Source organism: Mytilus trossulus, chromosome 6, assembly GCF_036588685.1.
Source record: "Mytilus trossulus isolate FHL-02 chromosome 6, PNRI_Mtr1.1.1.hap1, whole genome shotgun sequence".
NCBI classification, from domain to species: domain Eukaryota; kingdom Metazoa; phylum Mollusca; class Bivalvia; order Mytilida; family Mytilidae; genus Mytilus; species Mytilus trossulus.
This window is the reverse complement of record NC_086378.1, coordinates 50276842-50300112: the sequence shown is the minus strand read 5'-3', so window position 1 is coordinate 50300112 and position 23271 is coordinate 50276842. Positions and strand designations below refer to the sequence as shown.

Genomic DNA, 23271 nt, shown 5'->3' with positions numbered 1-23271 from the left:
TAATATGCACAATATACTTAAAATGTCTTATTTCTTAAAACTTCCAAGAAAACTATTTAATATGCACAATAAACTTAATATTTTTTATTCCTTAAAACTTCCAAGAAAAGTTACTGTATTTTTGTACATTATTCTTTATAAGTCTTGTTCCTTAAAAAAAACAAACACTGTCATGTGTAAAACTAAACGCAGCGAGTTTTTAGTTGCCAAAAACAGGCTTTGTAGTACTACTTATAAAACTTCCAAGAATGATCTGTATGCACATTATACTTAATATATCATGTTCTTTAAATAATAACTAATGCCATGTAAAACTAAACATCGCGTTTTTTTGGTCACAAAGACATTCTTTATATAATTATAATTAACTTCCAAGAATGGTCTTTATGCACATAATACTTAATTTGTCATGTTCCTTAAAAAAACAATGCCATGTTAAACGCCGCGGCTTTTAAGTTCACAAAGACAGTCTTTATATACTTAACTTCTAAGAATGATCTTTATGCACATAATACTTAATTTGTCATGTTCCTTAAATAACCAATTCCATGTTTAACTAAACGCCGCGACTTTTTAGTTGACAAAGACAGTGTTATACATGTAGATAAAATTTCCAAGAATTTCCATCAATGATCTTTAGGCACATTATACTTAATATATCTTGTTCTTTAAATAACCAATGCCATGTTCAACTAAACGACGCAGCTTTTTACTTAGTATTAAAGTTAAAACTTGAAAGAATTTCCATCAATGATCTTTAGGCACATTATACTTAATATATCTTGTTCTTTAAATAACCAATGCCATGTTCAACTAAACGCCGCAGCTTTTAGTTGTCAAAGACAGATAAGTTACAAATCAAATTTTTATTCATGATTGCGCTTAAGCATTTATTTCTAAGAGGATTGTTGGCCTCAAGTAGTCATTCAATGATTTTTCCTGGATGATAAAGTTCATGTCTTGTTTATCTACGGCTTTGACCGTTGGAACTAAGTCAATTAGTTTGTATGGTAGTTCAAAATTATTATCTTAACATTACAAATTGTCTGCTCAAATGGGAATACACAATGTAAATATTGTTTTATTGTCTGTTTTCAGTATTTTAAATGCAGTAAATTTTAATATACATATTAAAAGGTTAGAGATATTTATATACAATGTACATAGTTACATAATTTACATTTTACGTATACATGTATACAACATCTATATTGAAATTTCTAATAAAAAATGTAGGAAATAGAGCACGTGTAAAGTACAATTTGTGCACAAAGATAATCATGATTATGATTTACTTGATGGAGGGTTGATGCTTAAAAAACAGTATTAAACTAAGAATTTCTTATGGTAAAGCCGAAGTCACACCTTTGAATTGTCATAATAAGGTGACTGTTATGTAATATCTGGTTCTCAAAAGACCTTACCGAATCCGATTTATCATAGACCCCTTTACTTTATTAAGAGTGCTACAATGGGCAGCTAGTGAACCAAGAGTTGTTCGTCCATATGGAGAATCTGAGTTCAACTGAGTTTTACCCGAACTCAATAACCTGTAAGTCATATCTCAGAGGCTATTTTATATGACCCATATAGTTAAATCGTAATCTGCATCTGTAAGCTTCTTTAACTACATACGCAGAGTTCAACCTTGTCTTTTATGACAAATATCGATTTTTTTTTAAATCATAGTTTGACTAAGAACTTAGTTGATTAAAATCAGTCATATGCCAGTGGGTTATATTGTTGGTGCATTTGGCGATAAATTAAAATATCAAGTCTACACCTCAACAGGAAATTCTTACTAAATGATACTAAATTTTAATAGTCAGTATTTCTTAAAAGTTTTTTTTATAGAATTTCCCGTCGGCTTAAATGTCACTTTGTATCATTTTTTGTATTACTACTTTAGAATAATAAATTGGATGGCAAAGTGAATTTATTGATTATTTAATCGATATAGAATTGTTGCACATTGGCTCTTTGAAAACATAACGAGTACCGTACTTATCATAAGTGGTCACGTGATAATATTATTCTGGTTCACTCATGACCAAAAATGATAAAATTACCAAAAAAATTTTTTTAAAGAAAGTTTTATAGACCATACAGAACCGTTAGATGTCAACTTTACCTGGAGAATTTCTAAACTCAATACATATTTGCACAATTACAAATGTACGTAAATTCACAAACAAATTGTATCATAAAAATATGCTCATAATAAACCATAATGATTATTCAAGCACTACATGTACCTGCAGGACTGTTTATCAATTTACTTATATAAGTAAACTAAACTTTTAAAAACTAGTTTACACATTCGTTAAACGCCTCGCATGTATCCTTTCTGGTACTTTTCTAAAGTGGTTTAGCTGTGTTTTTCTCCTTCATTCATCTTTAAGTTATAATTTATTTCATTATTATAATTAAAATACAAATTACTTCTAACTTGCAAAGACCGCATGTTTGTAACTGAAACGAGGACCCATGATTTGTATTTCGACCAGATTGTAATTAGACTATAAACTCATACCATATATAATTATATATACTTAAATACAGCTCTACTGGTTGTCCGTAACGTCATGAAATGAGGACCATAGACATAGGTTCATCATAATGATTATACTTTATAATGATATACATTTCTACCTATCATAAAAAATATTTTTACAACCACTGTCCATGAGAAAACTATCCATCAGAGCCCAAATGAACTATACATATATGTTGTTGTACGCCATTCCACAATGAACTGATTAACTCATTTATACTTAAAAACACTTCTTGTTTAGACCGTCGTTGTAAACATATTTTTTTTATGAAATTTATATGCAAAATGCAGTTTGCCTCGGTAAGTCTTGAGCCGAAGTTTTGGTAAGTCAAAAACACAAGGTTACATGTGCATATATTACGTGTGAACAAACAATTAGGATAATTCTTGTGGTTTACGAAGTATGAATGTCGATAAAATTGAGAATGGATACGAAAAATATGTCAAAGAGACAACAACCCTACCAAACAGCAAAAGGCTACCAATGTGAAAATCTCTAGAGGCAAACTTCAGCAGGTCCCTTACCAAAAATGTGTGCCAGATCAGGAATAATGAACTAATTTAAAAAAAAAAATCACACAAGGCTAACAAAGGCTAGAAGCTCCTGATTCTTGATATGCGCAAACATGAGATGGAGGTTAAACATGTTTGTGGGATCCCTACCCACCTCCTGTATCTTTTCATTAGCTAATTTAGAACTAACAAATAGACAGTAATACACACATTAATAAAGACGCCATAACAAAAATATGTCTTCTCATTCACTACCTTATAAACTATGTCTATGTTTTGATGCATAGGGGTCTCTTAGACATAACACCCAAAACAAACAAAACCATTAAAAAAAACATACATGTACAGAGGTCGACACACAGTGTGAACCTTTTTGTTTCAAATCTGGTTTTTCAGTTGCTGTGCTGTATCCAAGGAAACGCCACTTGAGTCATTTGGTCTCTGGTGGAGAGTTGTCTTATTGGAAAATCAAACCACATCTCTTATATACTATTGTAACGATGATATCATTTGCATGAATCTCGCGTACTTTTAAAAAAAAAGATTTTCGTGTTTTTTCTTCAGAAAACAGACAAATATATGTTCAATAAGGACATACTGTTTTACAAATTTATCGTTACACTAAATGTGCTTCGTATGTGTATTTAGGATACCAACATTGTCGTTTGCAACAGTAACTATCTACCTCTGAAACTATAAATTCGCTATTTCAGTCATAACTTTAGATATGCTTCCAAAACAATTAATGCCTATTGTTAAAGCAATTAAAATCATGATTTGTTTGCAATATACATTGATTTGACTGAACATAATTGTGTCACGTCTATTTAAAAAAAAATATGAATTATTAAAATTTAATCTACGTGAAATTTTATAACTTTCGTGTTAAAATCAATAATGTGTAATTATTTCTTAATATATTTAATTGCATACAACCTTCAAACAAACAAGGATTAACTATCGTAATAAACTGTTTTGTATATCATAATTTTTATAGAAGTATTCTTATTTCGCTCAAACGATCTTTACAGTTGTAAGAAAAGAGGACAGTCATATAGAACTCGACCGTTGTTAGCTATTAATTTTAATAAAACGATTAAATTTCTTTTTCTTTTATTATTAGTTTTATCTTAATATTGATTTCAGAGTACCAAGTTATTCAATTTGATTTAGTAAGGTTTAAGAGATCGAGAACTACATATTCTGTCTTGAAATATAGCAAAAGATTTTAACAAGGGTAACATGACTATGGTCGGCACTTCTCGAACATGCACAAGAACTGAAGGTCCCTTTCATAAAGGGTAAACTATTTTGCTCCAAATATCACCAATTTTTCTTTTTCTTTTTCTCATAATATACAAATGAAGATGTGGTATGTTTGTCAATGTGAAAGAAACCAATGACACAGAAATTAACAACTAAGATATACCCTTTTAAAACTCATTAAAATTTGTTTACAAAAAGATAAAGCAGATTCTAGATTTTCGATCTTACGATTTGAGCCCTAAGAGTTTGAGGTCGGTTTCACAAAAAACAAGAATGTGTCCACAGTACACGGATGCCCCACTCGCACTATCATTTTCTATGTTTACTGGACCGTGAAATTGAAATAAATTCTCTAATTTGGCATTTAATTTAGAATAATCTTATCAAAGGGAACACGTACATGTATACTAAGTTTCAAGTTGATTGGACTTCAACTTCATCAAAAACTACCTTGACCAAAAACTTTAACCTACAGTGTAACAGACGGACGGACGGACGGACGAACGGACGCACAGACCAGAAAACATAATGCCCCTCTACTATATATCGCAGGTGGGGCATAAAAATACGATTATTAAGATTGATCGTAAGTCATGAACAATTCAGTATACTTTTAAATTATAATAAGACAGTACTTAGTCGTAAGTTTTTTTTTTGTGAAACAGACTCCAGTCGTTCCCGCCATTCAAACAAAATATCGAATATCTTGAAAAGAAGTGTCATAACATCTCAATATTTTTTAGCTTATTTTGTTCCGTACCTAATACTCTTCTGAGTTAAATTATCAATTGTTATAATACACCAGATTACTTTAGAATTGTACCTGACTACATCTGTACATCCTTGGCTCACATTAAAATTAAATACTGCAAAACAGTGTTGAGTATAATTATAATGTACCACAGCTACATGTACATTGAAATACTGTATGGTTAAACCTTGTTTACAGGAATATCTAACTGAAATGTGGGCAAAATGCTTTTCTGATCAGCGCTGCTACTTTTTTTCTTTAATCTTAACAATGAACAAAATGTTTAACTGCCGATTCTTAAAGTACACAATATCATCCCGTCAAGCTTGAAGATTTTTTTTAATATAAAAATGCACTTGATTTTGAACTGTAAAAAACAAAATAGATGAAATATTAAATTATAAATATAATCCTACTTTTCAGTTTTAATTATATAAAGGCTACAATTACATATTAAATCATTTTTACTGTTCTTTATCATGAGCATGTGCTTTCAAAGAACTTGAAAGCGTTGTTTTGTCTAAGGAAACCGTGACAACGAATCAGGGAGGTTTACTCAGATAATTAAACAGAAGCTTTAGGTGTCTCCAGACACAAAGATGGATCATAAATATAAGTTAATACAATATTTTACTGGAGATATCTGGTATTCATGCCTTTGAGGATATTTATTGATATAAAATATCTTAATCATACATCACAAAATTGAAAATGAGATAACTGTTCTGAATCATGCTTCTATGATTTACCGATTTATTGAAGAACAATAAATTGTCAAGTGAATACAGATATGAGATGTAGTACTGTTATACAACATTTTTTTTTTTTTTTTCAGGTTACAAATTGCTAGTTTAATAAATAGATAAAATGTATTTGTATGCACTGAAAATACCACAAGTTTGTTCTGTTCATTGTTTTGATATTTACAAATCTGAATGGGGAAATTAAATAGATTTATTATACCGATAAATTAATATAAAAAAACAGTATAATAAATCAAGGAAGTTTGTAAAATCCGGTTAAGCAACAGCAGGGATTTTTTTCGTTTTTTTTATCGTCCCATAAATTGATTCTCTTTTCAGATATTTTACAATTACCTTGCTTTAAACAAACAATAAACAATCATTGTTTACAAAATAATGAAATTATTACAAATGTAAACCTCCGCGTACTCCCAAAAGCTTTGCACTCTCCCAGTACGTGGCTACAAATTCATAACAACACAAAGCTAATTGGACGAAGTACTTGTTTGTACTTATGCATACTCCTACATGCACTAAGGATGAGAAACCCGAAAGGACCAACAATAAAGATAACCCTCCCCCTTTTTAATTGTTTGTATATATATTATCGATAAAACCGTTCAAATATTAGTTTACACTGTTCCCACTGTTTTCGATTTGTTTAGTACAACTTGACTGTTATATCTTGTTTTCTATGATAGTTGACCATCCCAGATATTATTTTTTGTCAAAGCTTGCATTATAAAAATACACAATTGATGAAGAAATCAATATTGACTCTAAAAAAATTAATTTCATTCAATTTCATAATGGCAAACTATTAGTCCCTTTGGTTATTGAGCAAAACGAAAATAGGGTATAGATACATGTACAGGCGGATGGATTATATTATGAATTTTACATGCAGATGCAGTTGCCAGTATTTTGAACCATACCTACTCGGAAACCGATATAAACAAATCCTACTTAGAAACTTCAAACTTGTCAATCAAACAAATGCTGACTTCTGTAATAGACAGAAGGCTGCATCTAGATTTTCCTTTGCACGAGGAAACTCATATTTGTATACAATGTATCATGTGATTGTTAATGTACAGGGGTGTTATATTACGTCATGATTTCGTTTAAGTATACAACACATTTCAGAAATAACATCCTAGAGGTGGACTACAGTAAGATGTGGGATAAACGTCTATAAACCAGCGACATAAGCAAGTACATGTAGGTGTCTGATAGATCCAAAAACACTACAACCCGTAATATATAGCTCCTCTTTCAAACTGATGACCAAATACATTTATAAAGCCATTCTCTACAGTATTTCCTTATAAAAGTATCGGTCAAGGGTGAACATATAAACAGGCGACGAACAGACGGACAAATGCATTGCAATATATACATTTTTAGCTCATTTCCTTGTTTTGGTGTACGATATTGTCGTACAATATTCATAATTCATTATCACCGTAGAAGATACTTAAACATTCAGTAACAAATATTTCATGCATGATCAGGGAGAGAAAAAGTAATAGTTAACACAATGGGTACGTTCGACACATGCAAGGGACAAGTGGCTGAAAATGAATACGACCTCTGAAAATGACATAAATTTGTCTTAAACAGGTCCGCTACGATATTTTATACATGTACGTCTGCATATGTCCCCGATGTATGAAATAATGAGTCCTGAACACAGTTGTGCGAGTTACTGTAACATTTATATTTCGTGTAGATAGCGTGACAGTCTATATACTACACGAGGCATTTGACGTGGCTGCGTATTTAAACATCCTATTTAGTCAAACTTTGGTTTCACTCCTAGATGATATAAGTCCGTATTAACCTATGTCTATTCCTCGGTCAACCATTGTGGTACTGACGTTCTTTGAATTAATTCGCTTAATGTGACATATTTTTATTAAAGAGTTGCGTGTTTATTTAAATGTTATCAAGATAAATGTACTAAATTGATGTAAATTAATTGAAATTACTTGTTAACATTAATATCAAAATAATCATGTGCAAATCAAAATAGAGTCATCGGAACCGGAGTGATTTGTTAATTGAAGTAAGAAGTCTTAAATAGATATTTCATTTGATTTTACGAAATCTTTAGAAAAATGTTAAAAGGTGAAGTTGTGTTCATATCCTGAATAATATTCTACGCACAGGTAACCATAATTATAAACGTATTTTTGCGTTAAGAACTGATTGATATCTAAAATATAACAACTCAGCACAAATGTTTTTAGGCGTTCACTAAGGAATTACATTGTAACTATATTTACTAACCAGACTGAATAAAACGAAATTCGAGACTGCTCTTATACAAACAAACAAAATACGTACACTGATTCATAAATGCGGTGAATTTAACAATTTGTATATACAGAACCGGTTTAATTCAACATAGGAGGAGGTATTGTAACCTGCCTTAACCCCACCATAGTTTGTCCATTGACCAAGTTAGACTTAAAGTTTCTTGATAATGTTCAGTCGTGTTTGTCTTCGTTCGGATGTCGTATATGTCTGTTATTGGTAGAAATTAAAGGCTGTTGTAATGTGCAATAAATTTGGTAATTCATGCAATCTGTTTTCTGTATTAAATTCCATAACTTCGAGTTACAAATAAATTTGAACAAATTCATTTGAAACGATTATTGGGAAATTTAAAATTAAATTGTTTTATAAAAAAAAAAGGATTAAAATCATTTAGGTAGTACGAACAATAAAACTATAACCGAACTCGGCGAGAAAAGTATTACAATGAAATGAAAGCCATATTACATAACATTTTAAAATGTATGAACTATTTACACTATAATGGTATTTATTTAATTGAGTGTCATGCAGTTAATGTTCCTTAGAATAATGTAGAACTATTGAAAGAACCCCTCAAAATCGATCTCTACCTAAATCAATCATTTTGCATCAACAATAATTTAACGTCCTCATGGGTGTATTTAATGCGTCTCTGATAATTTATTATCACAATAGGTGCAGACATGGGAATACTGTCACAGCAGTTATTGTAAAACTTTTTTTAAAACAGTTTGTGTTTTTTTTCAACTACTGAGACTTTTAAAATAATATACTAACTTCAGGATTTCATTATTATTCGTTTAATACCAATTTTCGTGTGTTTCGTTGTTACACTTGAAAAGAAACACGAATTCAAATATTCAACAACGAAAATAAATAATCCAAAGTAGTACAGTTGCATGTAAGACTCAAACACAACAATTTTTAGTCATGATAAAAGGTTGATTTTAACGATCTTAAGGTTGAAATGAATAGTTTGAAAACAAATCTGTAGGTGATAAAACACGTCAGAAAGATGATATTATAAATACATTGTTTCTTTGTAAGCTATAGTTTAAGAGTCGGTTATCTGTGACTTGTTTCTTCTCGTCTCAGTAAGAATATTATTTACTGTGCAAATGATAAGAATGATATTGAACTACGCCGTGGGTTTTCAGAGTTGGATGATATTGGTAATTTTGTCAGTGTGTGGCAACGGATATATTATTTCACAATTTATTTGTGAAGTTCACCAAGTATACCAGCAATAAAAGCAATATTATTCTAAATTAATACTAGTCAACTTAAGAATTGATACAGTGCAATGCATTTTCAAGATATGATAACTAATTGTACCAAGGTTAATAATTGCCCAGTTGGTCTATTATTCATAGCGTTATTTTCTCAACAAATCCATTAATATAAGGCGAATACTCGAAAAAAGGGGGGAGGGGAGGGTATAGGCGGGGGCACTTTTTGTTATTTCAAATTTTTGAATACCTTTGCGGATATATTAATACTTAATTCTAATCTTCGAAATTAAAGGGCCAACTATTGTATTATCTTGCAATCCCGTCGGGTCAACTATTCTTTTGGTCACAAACAACTCTTGTGAACTCCAATTTATGTTCATTTACTAAAGTTACATACATTTTCTTTAGACATTTATATATAACACTGTTCAAATATTTCTCAAGTTACTTTTACTAAAAAAAAAACATGGTCAACTACGTGTGTACCTATTAAGACTGGTTTTGATAAATCAGATAAATTGATAAATATGCATTGAACTTATGAATATTACTATTTTCAAACATGACCAGACACTAATTAAAGGCATTAAATATCTAAATTGACGACACTCTTGAAGTTCATTTTGAATGGCAATATTTTATCTAACGTAAAATTATATGAATTCCAATAGGTACATTTACTTACTGCGCATCTAACAGATCTTTTTCTGACTACATTCTGAAGTTTTCAACAAAGTACACATCAAGAATATAGTCAGATAAAAATCTGCAAGAAAAGATACACACGGAAAGTACCTATTGGAATTCATATAGTTTTACGTTATACAAGAAGTAAGAATTCTGCCAGCTTATTGACCTTTTTAGATATAATAATAGCCGATATTGTGATTTGGTTGATTTGGATATCAAAAAGGGCGGGTTGAAATGTTCAATAAGATGAGAAGTAAAACGACAAAATAAAAGTAAAATTGTTCAGTATAGCAGAGTTCCAAAAATGGCAATGTCAAAATCCGAATGAATTTCTTGTAATTTTCTTAATAAAATATTTTTCGAATTTCGGCCAAATATTGTCCCTTTTATCCCCAAGGTCCTACCTTCGTCCTGTTGCATATTCCTTAACGTTACTATATTCTATAAGAATGCTTAAACGTTTAACTTTCAAATCAAAACAAATCAAATCAGGAACAAGTTATTTTGTTTTGAGGCGAATATTATTATTGCACTTTTTACCTTACGAGCCAGATTATAAACATGCAATTCTATATAAATTGATTAAATACAACTTGCAATTATTCTTTGCTAAATGGCATAAAATTTGAATTATATCATTAAGGTATTATATGCAGGAAGTAATAGCGCAACATTTGAGTTATATCATTTTTGTAACATTGTTATAGGCAGAAAGTAATATGCTCCTTTTAATTAATAACAAAAGATATCGAACACAGTTGTTTTATGGCTTATCTTGTTTACATGTTTTCTAATTTCTTGCAGAAAATAACGGATGTGAAATATTGACCAAACTCAACACTTTAACTTTGTTGTCTATTCATGTAATTCAATTTTATCAATATTTAATAGGTGAGATGTCCGGTAACTTTTAGTGTTAATGAAAATCTATGATATACTGAAATAATAATGGTGATAACATTTCCTCGATATTATCTTGATGGTTTAAGTTGCATAACTAGGCTGACTAGCAGCCTTTAGCGTGTATTCAAAGATAAACGATGATGGAAAAGTCATAAATTGATAGTATTTCACAACGCACTTCGATTTGAGACAAACACACCTTTTTGAATATTTAAATTAGAAAATTAATGCTGCCGATGGGAAAATTGGTGCCATTTTCGAGCATTCGTGTTTGCACGAATGTAATCGAAAATGAAACGTGCAAGATGTTAAAGTCACCTTAATGCACAAAGAAACAAAGTAGTCTGTACTAAATACTCAAGACCATGTCATACCATTTTGTGTTTGAGTATAACTTTGTTGTTATTGGGTAGGCTCCCATTGGACACGCAGAGACATTAGTTTTTGGCAAACCAAATATGTTAAAAGTCATATGTTCATGAACAATAAAAAAAAAATTGACTAGGGATATATCATTTCTCCTATAACTTCAATGTTGATTAAGGCGGTAAAATAATGTTATACGTGTATTTTAAAGTGCAAGACATATTTTTGTTTAAAACATCGGCATTTAATTTAACTGTATATACATGTAATACTGATGCAGTTCTGTTTTTAACCTATTTTGCAATTATGTGTTTAAGTAAACTTTAAAGGCCTTCAAATTAAGGAGGGAGAGGGGACAAACATATAGATATCCTTGATTATATTCCTACTACTATGCTAGCTCAGAATTAATTGATATCTAATATGACTACTGATCACAAATCGATAGTTATTTTTTTTGAAGCGTTGGTCAAGAATCTTAATGTACACATATCTTCCAGACAAACATAAGCACATAAAATAATCGAGGAAAAAACAAATTACACCAACAATTAACGATAGATACTAAACAGCATTTAGAGAGCTTTGATTAAAGTGATTGTCGTTATTTCTACTTTGAAGATTATCAACAAGAAACACAAGTGTTTAAACATGTTCAATTCATAGCTACAATAATGATTTTGTCTAGCAGACCTGAGTAAAAACATACGATGAAAAGTTTTTCCATTGACTAGCAAACCTTTGGATCTCATATTGAAAGTATCATAATTTGTCATTCCAATAAAAACAGATATTCACAAAAAAGAAGTGGATGATCCCAGAGGGATACAATCGTCAATCCTCGGATTAGTCCGCTACTCTGTACGGAACGACCGAGTTGTGGCGAATTCAGAGGGATATTCCAAAAATTAATGTGGGAATAAAAAACAACAATGACATGACAAATAACAAAAGACGAAATACACTGCATATAAAATACAAGATTAAGGAACAACAGCACCATAAAAAAACTGAGGGTGGTCTGAGGTGTTTGTTAACGTAGGCAAATCCTGCACTTATTTTGCCACCCGTCATGTTGCTAATTTGCTAACATTCGGTTAATTTAAAACTAGGGATGGGATTGTGGTTAAAAAAGACTATATGGACATAGACATGGTTATCTCTGACACAGATATTCCATAACATTCAACACGGATCATCTACAGCAAAAGAAACATTTGACAGATTAAAAAAATAAATTTTTGGACCATCATTATTACTAGTATATCATTTAAAAAGTGCACAAAAATCACATCGCCATACAAAATCTACACAGGCAAATGTAAACAAAATAAAATGATCAATTTTAAGATTTACAGACACTCTTTTCACAACACGTATTTTGATTATGCAATTTCAACCACTATGAACTTTTGACTTTGTTTTCGCTTAAAAGCAACTTATACAACTCAATTAATACATTTATTAACCATCAAAGGCACATTTATTACTAAAGTATTCTAAGGCAATCATTTGTAGTTACCTTGATTATATGTCATATAATTTATTAATGTCCTATATGAAGACAGTTAAAGTGTTCAGCAATAAAAGGGAATATAAATTCATAGCAAATTAGTACTATACATTCTTTTAATTTGACATACAGAGAAATATGATTATCCTGACAATCAATTATTTTTTGGAAGGGGAGACACATTTATATTTCATAACATTATCATTACTTAAATGAATTTTATTTCAGACGAAATACATGTATAAACATAAAGTTGTTTCCACCGATCTACAAGACAATCTTATATGCATGCCATAACCAATACCAGTCATCCTCTAACGAGGAACAGCATTACTCGACTAACACTGTCTAAATTTGCATATACCATAATGAGTTTAGTGGTAAAGGGATCACTCGAGACTAGCGATGTTGTAATGATGTCAATGTAACGTTGCTTCAAGTTCCTACGGGAAGAACACTGATCTTCCATTCATAAATACGGTATAAAACCGTGTTGGATAAAACAAAATTGTGCCAAATATGGCTAATGTAATATGTGTCTGTGATAAGAAAATCCTTAATGTTTCGAATAATTTAAACTTTTGCAACCAGTAAAAATCTGATTTATGTTGTTAGAGCATAATTGGTTGATTGCTTAAACATCATCAGCTTGTATGGTTTTACTTTTTCACTATTCTTTCTATTAGTCAAGTTCATTAGTTATGTATCTTCCGCTGAGTATAATTAGTCCTATGCACTGACTTGATATATACAATAAGTGTTGTTACATAAAGACAACAGTAGTATACCGCTGTTCGATATTCATAAATCGATTGAGAAAAAAACCTCAAATCCGGTTACAAACTAAAACTGAGGGAAACGCATCAAATATAAGAGGAGAACTACGATACAACATTAATATATGACACACAGAGAAACGAACTATAATATAGCAATGGCCATTTTCCTTACTTGGTACAGGACATTTGAGAAAGAAAAAAAGTGGGCTGAACTTAGTTTTGTTAAATATAACATATGTAAATGTAGAATTATTAAGAAAACAGGGTTCCACATTTCTTACGCAAAGTTAGAAATTAAATGAAATTGGCTCCTTGAGTTCTCTTTTTTGTCACGTAGCTAATCCTGTGTTCAAATATATCTACGTTCTCTAGCTTAGCGTTTAATTTTGAGTTGTGTTGTTCGCTGTTACATGATTCTCGCCGTTAGTAGTGTTTGGTACGGCTATTTATAATATGTATGGCAATATCAAGTCTTGCATCAAAAAGGGGGGTGAGTTATCAGGATTTTTTCCTTGTGAAGTTGGTGTTCGTCAAGGGGAAAATTTATCTCCTTTCTTATTTTCTGTATTTCTCTCGGACCTTGAGACTTTTTTCAGTGAAAATGGTATATCTGGACTCCAAACCGTATCACAAAAAGCTCTTGAACACTTAAATACGTTTTTGTTGTTATTTATACTATTGTATGCTGATGATACAATAATTTTAGCTGAATCAGCAGCTGCATTGCAAAAGTGTTTAAATGTATTCGAACAATATTGTAATATATGGAAACTGTCAGTAAATGTTGAAAAAAACTAAAGTAATGGTATTCTCCAAAAGAAAGTACACTATGCGTGATAATTTTAAACTATATGGTTCAATTATTGAAAGAGTGGAGTCGTACCCGTATCTTGGTTTGCTTTTAAACCAAAACGGGAAATTTGTTATAACAAAAAAGAAGTTAGCAGAACAAGGACAGAAAGCACTTTATGCTCTATATAGAAAGATTAGGAATATATCTATTCCAGTAGATCTACAGCTTCAGCTATTTGATTCTTTGATTGATCCTATACTTTTATACGGGAGTGAAATCTGGGGATATGAAAAATTAGACATATTGGAAACTGTACACTTGCAATTTCTAAAAAAAGTGCTCTCTGTCCGTAGATCAACGCCAAACTTCATGGTGTACGGCGAAACAGGTAGATATCCACTAGACATACATGTAGAATTACGTATACTTAATTTTTGGGTAAAGCTACTTTCGAATGATTCTAAACTGTCTAGTAGTATGTATAAGTTATTGTATGAAATGCATTGTTCAGCAAATATGCAATCAAAATGGTTATTGAATGTGAAATCTATACTGAATGATGTTGGCTTATCGTTTGTATGGGATAGCCAAGAAATTCTTAGTAAAAATTGTATAAAATATTATGTTAAACAAATCTTACAAGACCAATTTGTACAAAAATGGCACAGTATGGCTGAAAGTGCCTCAAGAGGGGAACTTTATTTATCATTTAAAAGGGATTTCTGTCTTGAAGGCTACTTGGTAAAACTAAATAAACAACGCAGAGTACAATTGAGTAAACTGCAATGTTCAAATTTAAAATTCCCTATGGAAACCGGTAGATGGTTAAATATACCTCGTGAGGACAGAATATGCACATTATGTGACATGGGGGTGATAGGAAATGAATTTCATTATCTGCTAGTATGTTGTAACCCTAATATTGCAAGAATTAGAAAAATGCATATACCAAGATCTTATTTTTTTTATCCAACAGAGGACAAGCTCTTTGGTTTGCTATACTATTGTAATATAAAAGTACTCAATAATGTCGCATTATTTTTGCAAAAAATCATGAAGTATTTTTGATCAAAGAAACTGTCTAGTTATTACCTAATTCAAGTTGTGTTATAATCCAATTGATCATATTAAATATATATATATGTATGTATGTCATGATATGTGTATTTGTTTTGATCGTTTAAATCACGTGTCAAACAACCATATGTTACGGTGTGTTTGATGACCTATATTCAATTGACCTGTATATATGTTTATTTCAATTTTATTCTGTTATTATACAAATCTTATACCACTTTTGTCAAGCTGTATATTATGTATATCTGCCTCTTGTAACAGTGTAAACTGTCAGAGTGTACAATAAAATCTTGAAATCTTGAATCTTGCTATTGACTCAGCCGAGAAGGAAATTGCTGAATGCCATTTTTTTCGTTATTATTCCTGTTTTAGTTATATCATTTAGTTTTATTCTTGGAAATTCAAGTATAGCCAATACAAAACATGGTAACCCTCAAGAGCTAGTACAAATGTAGTCTAAAGCAGGTCATGCACTTACAGTGTTTTAAACGCGAATATTTCCATTGTTATGTCTGGATGTATCGGTGAAAAGGCTTTTTTTATTTTTTATTTTAATGTCATAATCAACCTTATGAAAACTTCATTTGCCCTATATCTTTTTATTCCAGAATAGTGAATCGAATGCTCTAAAACGCTAGATTCAATACTGACTTCCGTTTGAAAGTTAAATATTCAAGTAACCGGACAAGATATTATCTTGTGAAAAGAATTTTATTTACATTTTCGTATAGATTTTTTACCTCATGTTTGAAACAGGAAATATATGATAGTTGATTTACAGTTACAGCATAAATTAATCTCTCATTGGTTTTAAAATTGTTTCATTATCTGGTAAAAAAGCAAGTTCTTGGAGCTTGTTGCATTAATTGATTCTGTGTAATGTGTCAATGTAACCCGAGTAATATGTAGAGCAAAAAAATATCAGTTTACATGACGGAACAGGTATTTATGGATTGGATTGAATTGCACTATTTAACTTTAAGGCATGCAAAGAGGAATGGTGCATATAAGTTACATGTACGTATGAAACACATAGTTGATACATGTATCAAATAACATCCTCAAACGTGAGTGTCTCTTAGACTATACTATTTATGACGAATATACTGGATAATCTGATTGACATATAGATCTTGTGCAAGGGTGGACACAGGATAATTTTCATGTTAAATTCAATAAAAAAAAAATCATCATGAATATCTTGCTTTAAATTTGTTAAAAAAGATGCGCGTTTCAAATACGAAAGACTCGTTAGTACATAGTAGCGCTCAAATAAAAAAAAGTCCTATTGAATAAAATGGTATGATTGCCAATGAAAAAAATCGCAACAGGATACCAAATTATTGACCGTTTGATCATGTTGATTAAATCGTTTAATAGCAAATACAAACAACTATAAAATGCAAATTAAAACTACCATTCACAAATGAAAAAGTAATTAAAACTGATACACGTCTTTCTTCTTCATTTTTAATAACTATTTGCTGAACTTTATGGATGAATGATACAGTCCTTATTATGTTTTATATTGATTAAATCAGTATTCTTAGAAATATTGTTTTCCTTGTTCTACGTATAAGTTTAAAGATTAAACTCATTTACTTAAGTGTCTTTGATCTTATAGTCTTTACTAATATAGACAAAGACCGAGAAATATTGATCAACGCATGAAATGTCAAATGTAAACAAGTTTATGAATATTAAAGAAGTCTTAGAGAATAAACAGAATAAAAGTTACAAAAAAAATTAAAATTGCCACATGGTTTGTTCCTTAGTTGTAGCTTTTTAAAGAAATATTAATTATGGACGATAAAGCGCATATTTGGTCTGATGATGATCGAGTCAGTATCATGTCTATAGTTCTATCTTTTATCATGATCATGAATTTAGATTTTACATTTTAAAGGAGAATTGTACAAGATATGTTTAAACTATGTTGATCATGTTATAACTTTGCAATTTTACAATATAACCGGTCAAATTGATTTGATGGTTTTATGTTGAACTACCAATGCTTGCTAGTGACGATTATTTGGTCACATCTTTTCACGCATTCAAAATTATCTTTAATTTTCATTTTTAATTTCAGTTTTTCGCCAATTTTTTTCTTTACACAGTATAAAATGATCACTACAAAATCTTATAATCGGAAAGATTTCAATATTATACTAATCGTAATATGAATTGCAATTAAAACAAGAATAGAAAAAAAAATCGTTCATATTGTGTAAACTTTGTGCTGATGTGTCTTAATAATCTAATAGGTTATCAAAACGAATCGCTTTCAGATGTAAACAAATCACTCCACAAATAGATCGCAATGTAAACAAAAAGTACTTTTCATTGAAATTGATACATTGTATTTAATTTGCGAATTTTCCTAGATTACTCGAAACGAAACCTTAGAAAACATTAACCATTTTACAGTATTAAGGAAACTAAGCCATTGAAGTGTTCTTCCGTCTCTACAAATCAAACTGTACACGTAAAAAATCATTCCTGAAGATGCTTCAAAAGTAATTTTCTTCCGGAATGTGATATCTTTTATCGCGCAGATTGGATTGATTTTGTTTGTGTTTTTTTTTTGCATACAGTGTTGCTAAATTTTAACATAACTTAAACTCAATTTTATTCATTTATTCTCAATTTGAGCTATTCATTCATTTTGTCGGAAGCCTGTGTTTCAATGGAGTATATTCCATATGATATCGTGTATTAGTATATACAACTTAGAACTAACACCCACAAATAAAATTAAGCATACTTTTAAACAAAAATAATAATAATTCGTTTCAAACGTAAGTTCTTAAAAACATAATTTCTACTGGCATAGAGCAATCTGATACGGGTTAACCAAACATTTATATTGAAGTAATTTTTCCCGGTCCGACGGTTCTGGTTTATTCTTTCCACGTTAAGACAAAAGGGGCAAATCAGAAAATAAGAAAATATAGTTGTTATCAAATAGTCTGATTTTATGTATCTTGGAGTTTGTTTTTGTAGGAGTTCAGTGTTTCTGTTGTTCCGTTTTTCCCCTCCAATAATTAATGTATAAAAAGGAAGATGTGGTATGATTGCCAATAAGACAACTATCCACAAAAGACCAAAATGACACACACATTAACAACTATAGGTCACTGTACGGCCTTCAACAATGAGCAAAACCCATACCGCATAGTCAGCTATAAAAGGTCCCGATAAGATGTGTTTTCCTTGCAATTTTTGTGGTCGGATTTCTCTCTCTCGTGTAATGACTACTGAACATCGGTATTTGTTACATGTACTGTGACCTTTATTTGTAGCACTTTGCCCCATGCATGACATTGTAAAAAAAAACTTTACCAAAAAAAATATATGGTGGATCTTTATATCGTGCAATTTTGTAGTTGCTTTTAAAACAAATCTTACAAATTGTAAAACATATGTTGTTGTCTGCTTCTTTTCATACTAATGAATGTTGTCCCGGAACCACGTGTTGTGTACAAATAAATCAAACCACATGTCTTTTTTCTGAAGGAAAACAATTAATCATAGTAACAAATCTTAAAAATAACGAGGTTATCGAGAAAATATTTTGCGTTTTGTAATTTCCAGACGATAAGGAATTTATGAAATTTGCATACGATTCAACGTAAACGTTCAGACACATAAAAAACATTTCATTAAATTATAAAAAAAAAAAATCGACGGTACAATCAAGTAAGCAATGTCAAATTTTCACCGGTGCATAACACAGATACATTTACATGTAATTTATAGGCACATTGCATACTCTAAATACAATGTACAAGTTCATTCTTTTCTTTGGAATTTGATCTGTTTAGATCTGTCCGTTTCTATGGAAACTACTTCGAGTATGTCGTTCGATAATTCTCTTTTTTCTACAATTGGGACACAATATTTTCAAAGGAAGTGCCAATATAATTCAAATTATTATCTTTAGTTTATGAGTATATATATGCAATTTGTTTCAAAATACACACCAAATTGTAACTTGAAAAATGTTTTAGAAACAGAGTTATCTGTCCTTACACCAACACCCTTATCTCGAAACAAATTAGACCTGTATATTTTTAAAAATCTGTGTCGGCTTTCTTATATCTTTTTGAGAAAGAGGTATATGTACACTTTTGTAGTTATCTCACGTCTACGAGTTTACACATTTTGAAATATGGGTTCATTCTAGATAGATACATAAATTTAAAAAAGAAGATGTGGTATGATTGCCAATGAGACAACTCTCTACAAGAGACCAAAATGACACAGAAATTAACAACTATAGGTCACCTTAACGCCTTCAACAATGAGTAAAACCCATACCGCATAGTCAGCTATAGAAGGCCCCGAAATGACAAGGTAAAACAATTCAAACGAGAATGAAGTTTATATGTCAAGGATAGTGTTTATTACTTTCAGTGACTTTTAAAAATATAATGGCTTTTCAAATCAACACCTTGAAAAAAGAAAACAATAAATGACAAATCTTCAAATTTACGACATTTCTTGTTAAACTTTATCGTTAGAAATTTATGACTCAAAGTATAATTTCGTGATTTTAGTTCAGTAAAAATCAAATCCTTATGATGACAAATGGGAAATTCAGCTAGGTATTAGAAAACAAGGAAAATTTAATTAGCTCCTGATGAAGCCTTTGAAATAAGGTTTTAAGTCCCATCAATTTAAGCTCGTACTAAACAAAGATGTTCTTTCTGCAAATCCAGCTTCTAAACCTTTCAAATAAGTCAATTTTACAGTTTTCATCGATATGTTTTCCCTATTAAAAATCTGTACAAAATGATATTATAAAATTCAATAGAAAGTATAAATAAACAAAATAAATTAAGAATGGAACTTTGAAATGGGTCAAAGAGACAACAACCCAACCAAAGAGCTGGAAACAGCCTATGACCACCAATGGTTGACTAGCACAAAAAGTGGCTTGTAGTTTTTATTTTTAAACCTATTCCCGGTTATTCAAGTACTGCCGTCATCAAACAGAAGCTATACCAAACAACTATGCAGGATATTTATTTTAGGGATTGTTACTTTCATACTTGTTAAATTACTTACTTATTACCCTTGTACGCCATTGGCGTGTAGGGCACTTGTTAAATTAGTTGTATCAAAAGTTTCATGTTCAACAAAATAAAACCTGATAACATTAGTAAATTATATAAAGATAAGAAGACATGTGATATGGGAGACAACTCTTTACAAAGACGAAATGAAGTAGAAGTTAAAAACTTAACATGTTCGTTGCTCTAACCAAAGAGGTTCATATAACCTCCTTGCACTAACAAATGAATGTTCCAAATTATGTTATGCTGCGTTCACACGTAATTGGAATTCGATTCGCGCTGACTAATTCGAATTAGTTTAATTCGAATGTTAAACGTTATACGCGAAAATGTTAATTCTAATTCGAATTGCAATGCCCGTCACTGTCCGAACGACGTTAATTTTTATTTGGTATCAACAACAATGGATTTCTGATGTGAATAAGCCCATTCGAAATAAAAAGGAAGAGTGTGTGAACGCAATTAGAGAAATCGATACGCATTCGATTCGAATTAAATGTACGTGTGAACTAGACATTATTCACCTTATTTCCCCTTTTTTTTTTTTATATAAAGTTATTCATTTTTCTTTTTTCAATGATAATGTTATCAAGCTCTTATTTGATAGACTGTTTATTAAGAATAAGTAATGACCATATGACCTCCTCTCTTATACCAAAATAAAAAAAAAAATGTTGCGTTTTCCAGAATTGTGCAGACTACAGATGTAACAGGTGTTCGCTCGGGATGATAACACCATTCTTAGGGTTATAAAGACATACGTTCGACTTTGAAACTATTACATTTTGTAGGTAAGATAGTACATCGACTTTTAAACTGATAAGTAAGATAGTACAAACATTAATAAAAGATCGTTTGCATTTTAATTTGCTTTTTGTGTTTTGGGGTTAGTTTGTTTTGTTCTCCTTGTAACATATGCTATGCCTATTTATTTTAATATATTAAAAGCATATTAATGAAAAAATTATATAGGCACCAATCGTTTGTTATCATTTAATGGATTATATCTTATGCAATGGAACTATTTTTGTAAATTTGAAACCCAAATTTAAATATAAAAGTCATAGTCTATGTTATGTAATAGAAATAATATATTGTATAACTCGTATTTCTGAGTGCTGTTGGAATTTGTCCACTCATCATACCATGGTGTCGTTCAGAATTCGGAATATTGAAACCTTTTTTAATATTGTTCCAATAAAGACAAGTGTGGCTGAATTGGTCGTGTAATATGAATGATACATAAAATGTACAAAGTCCTTTTAGAGATAAAATCAGTCGAAACATTTGTCGATGCAAGTGTTTCCAGATATCAACTTTGGATATTACTACATGTAATATCAACTTTGGATATTACTACATGTAATATCAAATATATGAGTAATTATGCTCATTTTTATAACTAAAGGAGGTTTGTATATATATTTGTTTAGGGGCCAACTGAAGGACGCCTCCGAGTGCGGGAATTTCTCGCTGCATTGAAGACCTGTTGCTTACCTTCTGCTGTTGTCTGCTTCATGGTCGGGTTGTTGTCTCTTTGACACATTCCCCATTTCAATTCTCAATTTTATTAATTTAAGTTCAATGTTTATCATTCTTCATTAAAAAAAAATGCAGGTCTCCTCTTTTGCGTCACATTGTTTTAAATAAACTGAAAACTTGTTTGACTCCAAAATATTGAATATACGTGAGTGTGTGCTTATATTAGACTGAAACTACTGATTTAATACATTCTTGCCTCGAAATATATGGAAATCATTCAAATTATTTGTCCGGTTGACTTAACATGTTTCATTATACATTGAAGAATTACAATCCAAAACCAAGTACATTCATACAACAACTGGTATTTGAAATGCCAATGTTAAAATCCTTCTGATAATTGTCCATATAAATTTGTAATTAAACATTTGCTTACCTCTAGGTCTGACCATCCTAATAATCCAAACGTGAAAACAATTTTGTAAAATGACCTCATAAAAAAGTCAATACTAACGAAAACACCTGGATTACCATAGCAACTAATTCCATATCATTTAATTGTGCGACACGTGAAAATGAAGTACAAATTTTAAAAATTGATACTTCGTATATAATAATCATAATTATCATGCGACGTAAAACCATACGTTATTTAGTCAATTAAATCTTCGAGTAAAGCAAACTTCTGATTTACCAACACATTACACTTTAACTGTAATCTTTCGAAATCATCAGGTTAAAAATAACTTAAATATCGATAATTGAACACGGATGATTAATAAGTGCTTAATTGCTGATCTGAATTCTCATTGGGAAATTTTATTAAAATTATTTTGCTGTAAATCTATAAATGGTTTATTGTTCTTCGGAGTAAAAGATTAACACGATATTTCGGTTAAATTAAAAACACTAGTATCATATTCTAAAAATATAATTATCAAACTTTTTATCTAAAAATATATAATATGTTCATTTCTTTTCAAAAGAATAAGTGAAACATAACTAAAACTAGATGCTTTTGAGTTTAGTTTGGTTATGAAACAGGTCTACTGTCTTGTTGCTGTATACATAGTACATATATATACCAAAGTGCTGTTATTCATATACATTGTACATGTATCATTGACAGCAAATGACGAGGCACAGCGTTTGTGCATGTTTGCGCCTAGCTTAAATTGTCTCTAGTCGATCCATTATCAATTCATTATT

The 23271-nt window shown here is 30.5% G+C and overlaps 1 protein-coding gene across 1 annotated transcript in view; it reads right to left on the bottom strand.

Annotated features, from left to right (window-relative positions):
• Positions 1-22614, bottom strand: part of LOC134721475 (short transient receptor potential channel 7-like) — a 73784-nt gene extending 51170 nt beyond the window's left edge. Inside the window, exon 1 of the mRNA XM_063584527.1 lies at positions 22499-22614. Within this exon, the coding sequence (XP_063440597.1) occupies positions 22499-22514 (16 nt within the window). The 5' untranslated portion in view covers positions 22515-22614. The remainder of the gene's footprint in view (positions 1-22498) is intronic.
• Positions 22615-23271: the final 657 nt, after the last annotated feature.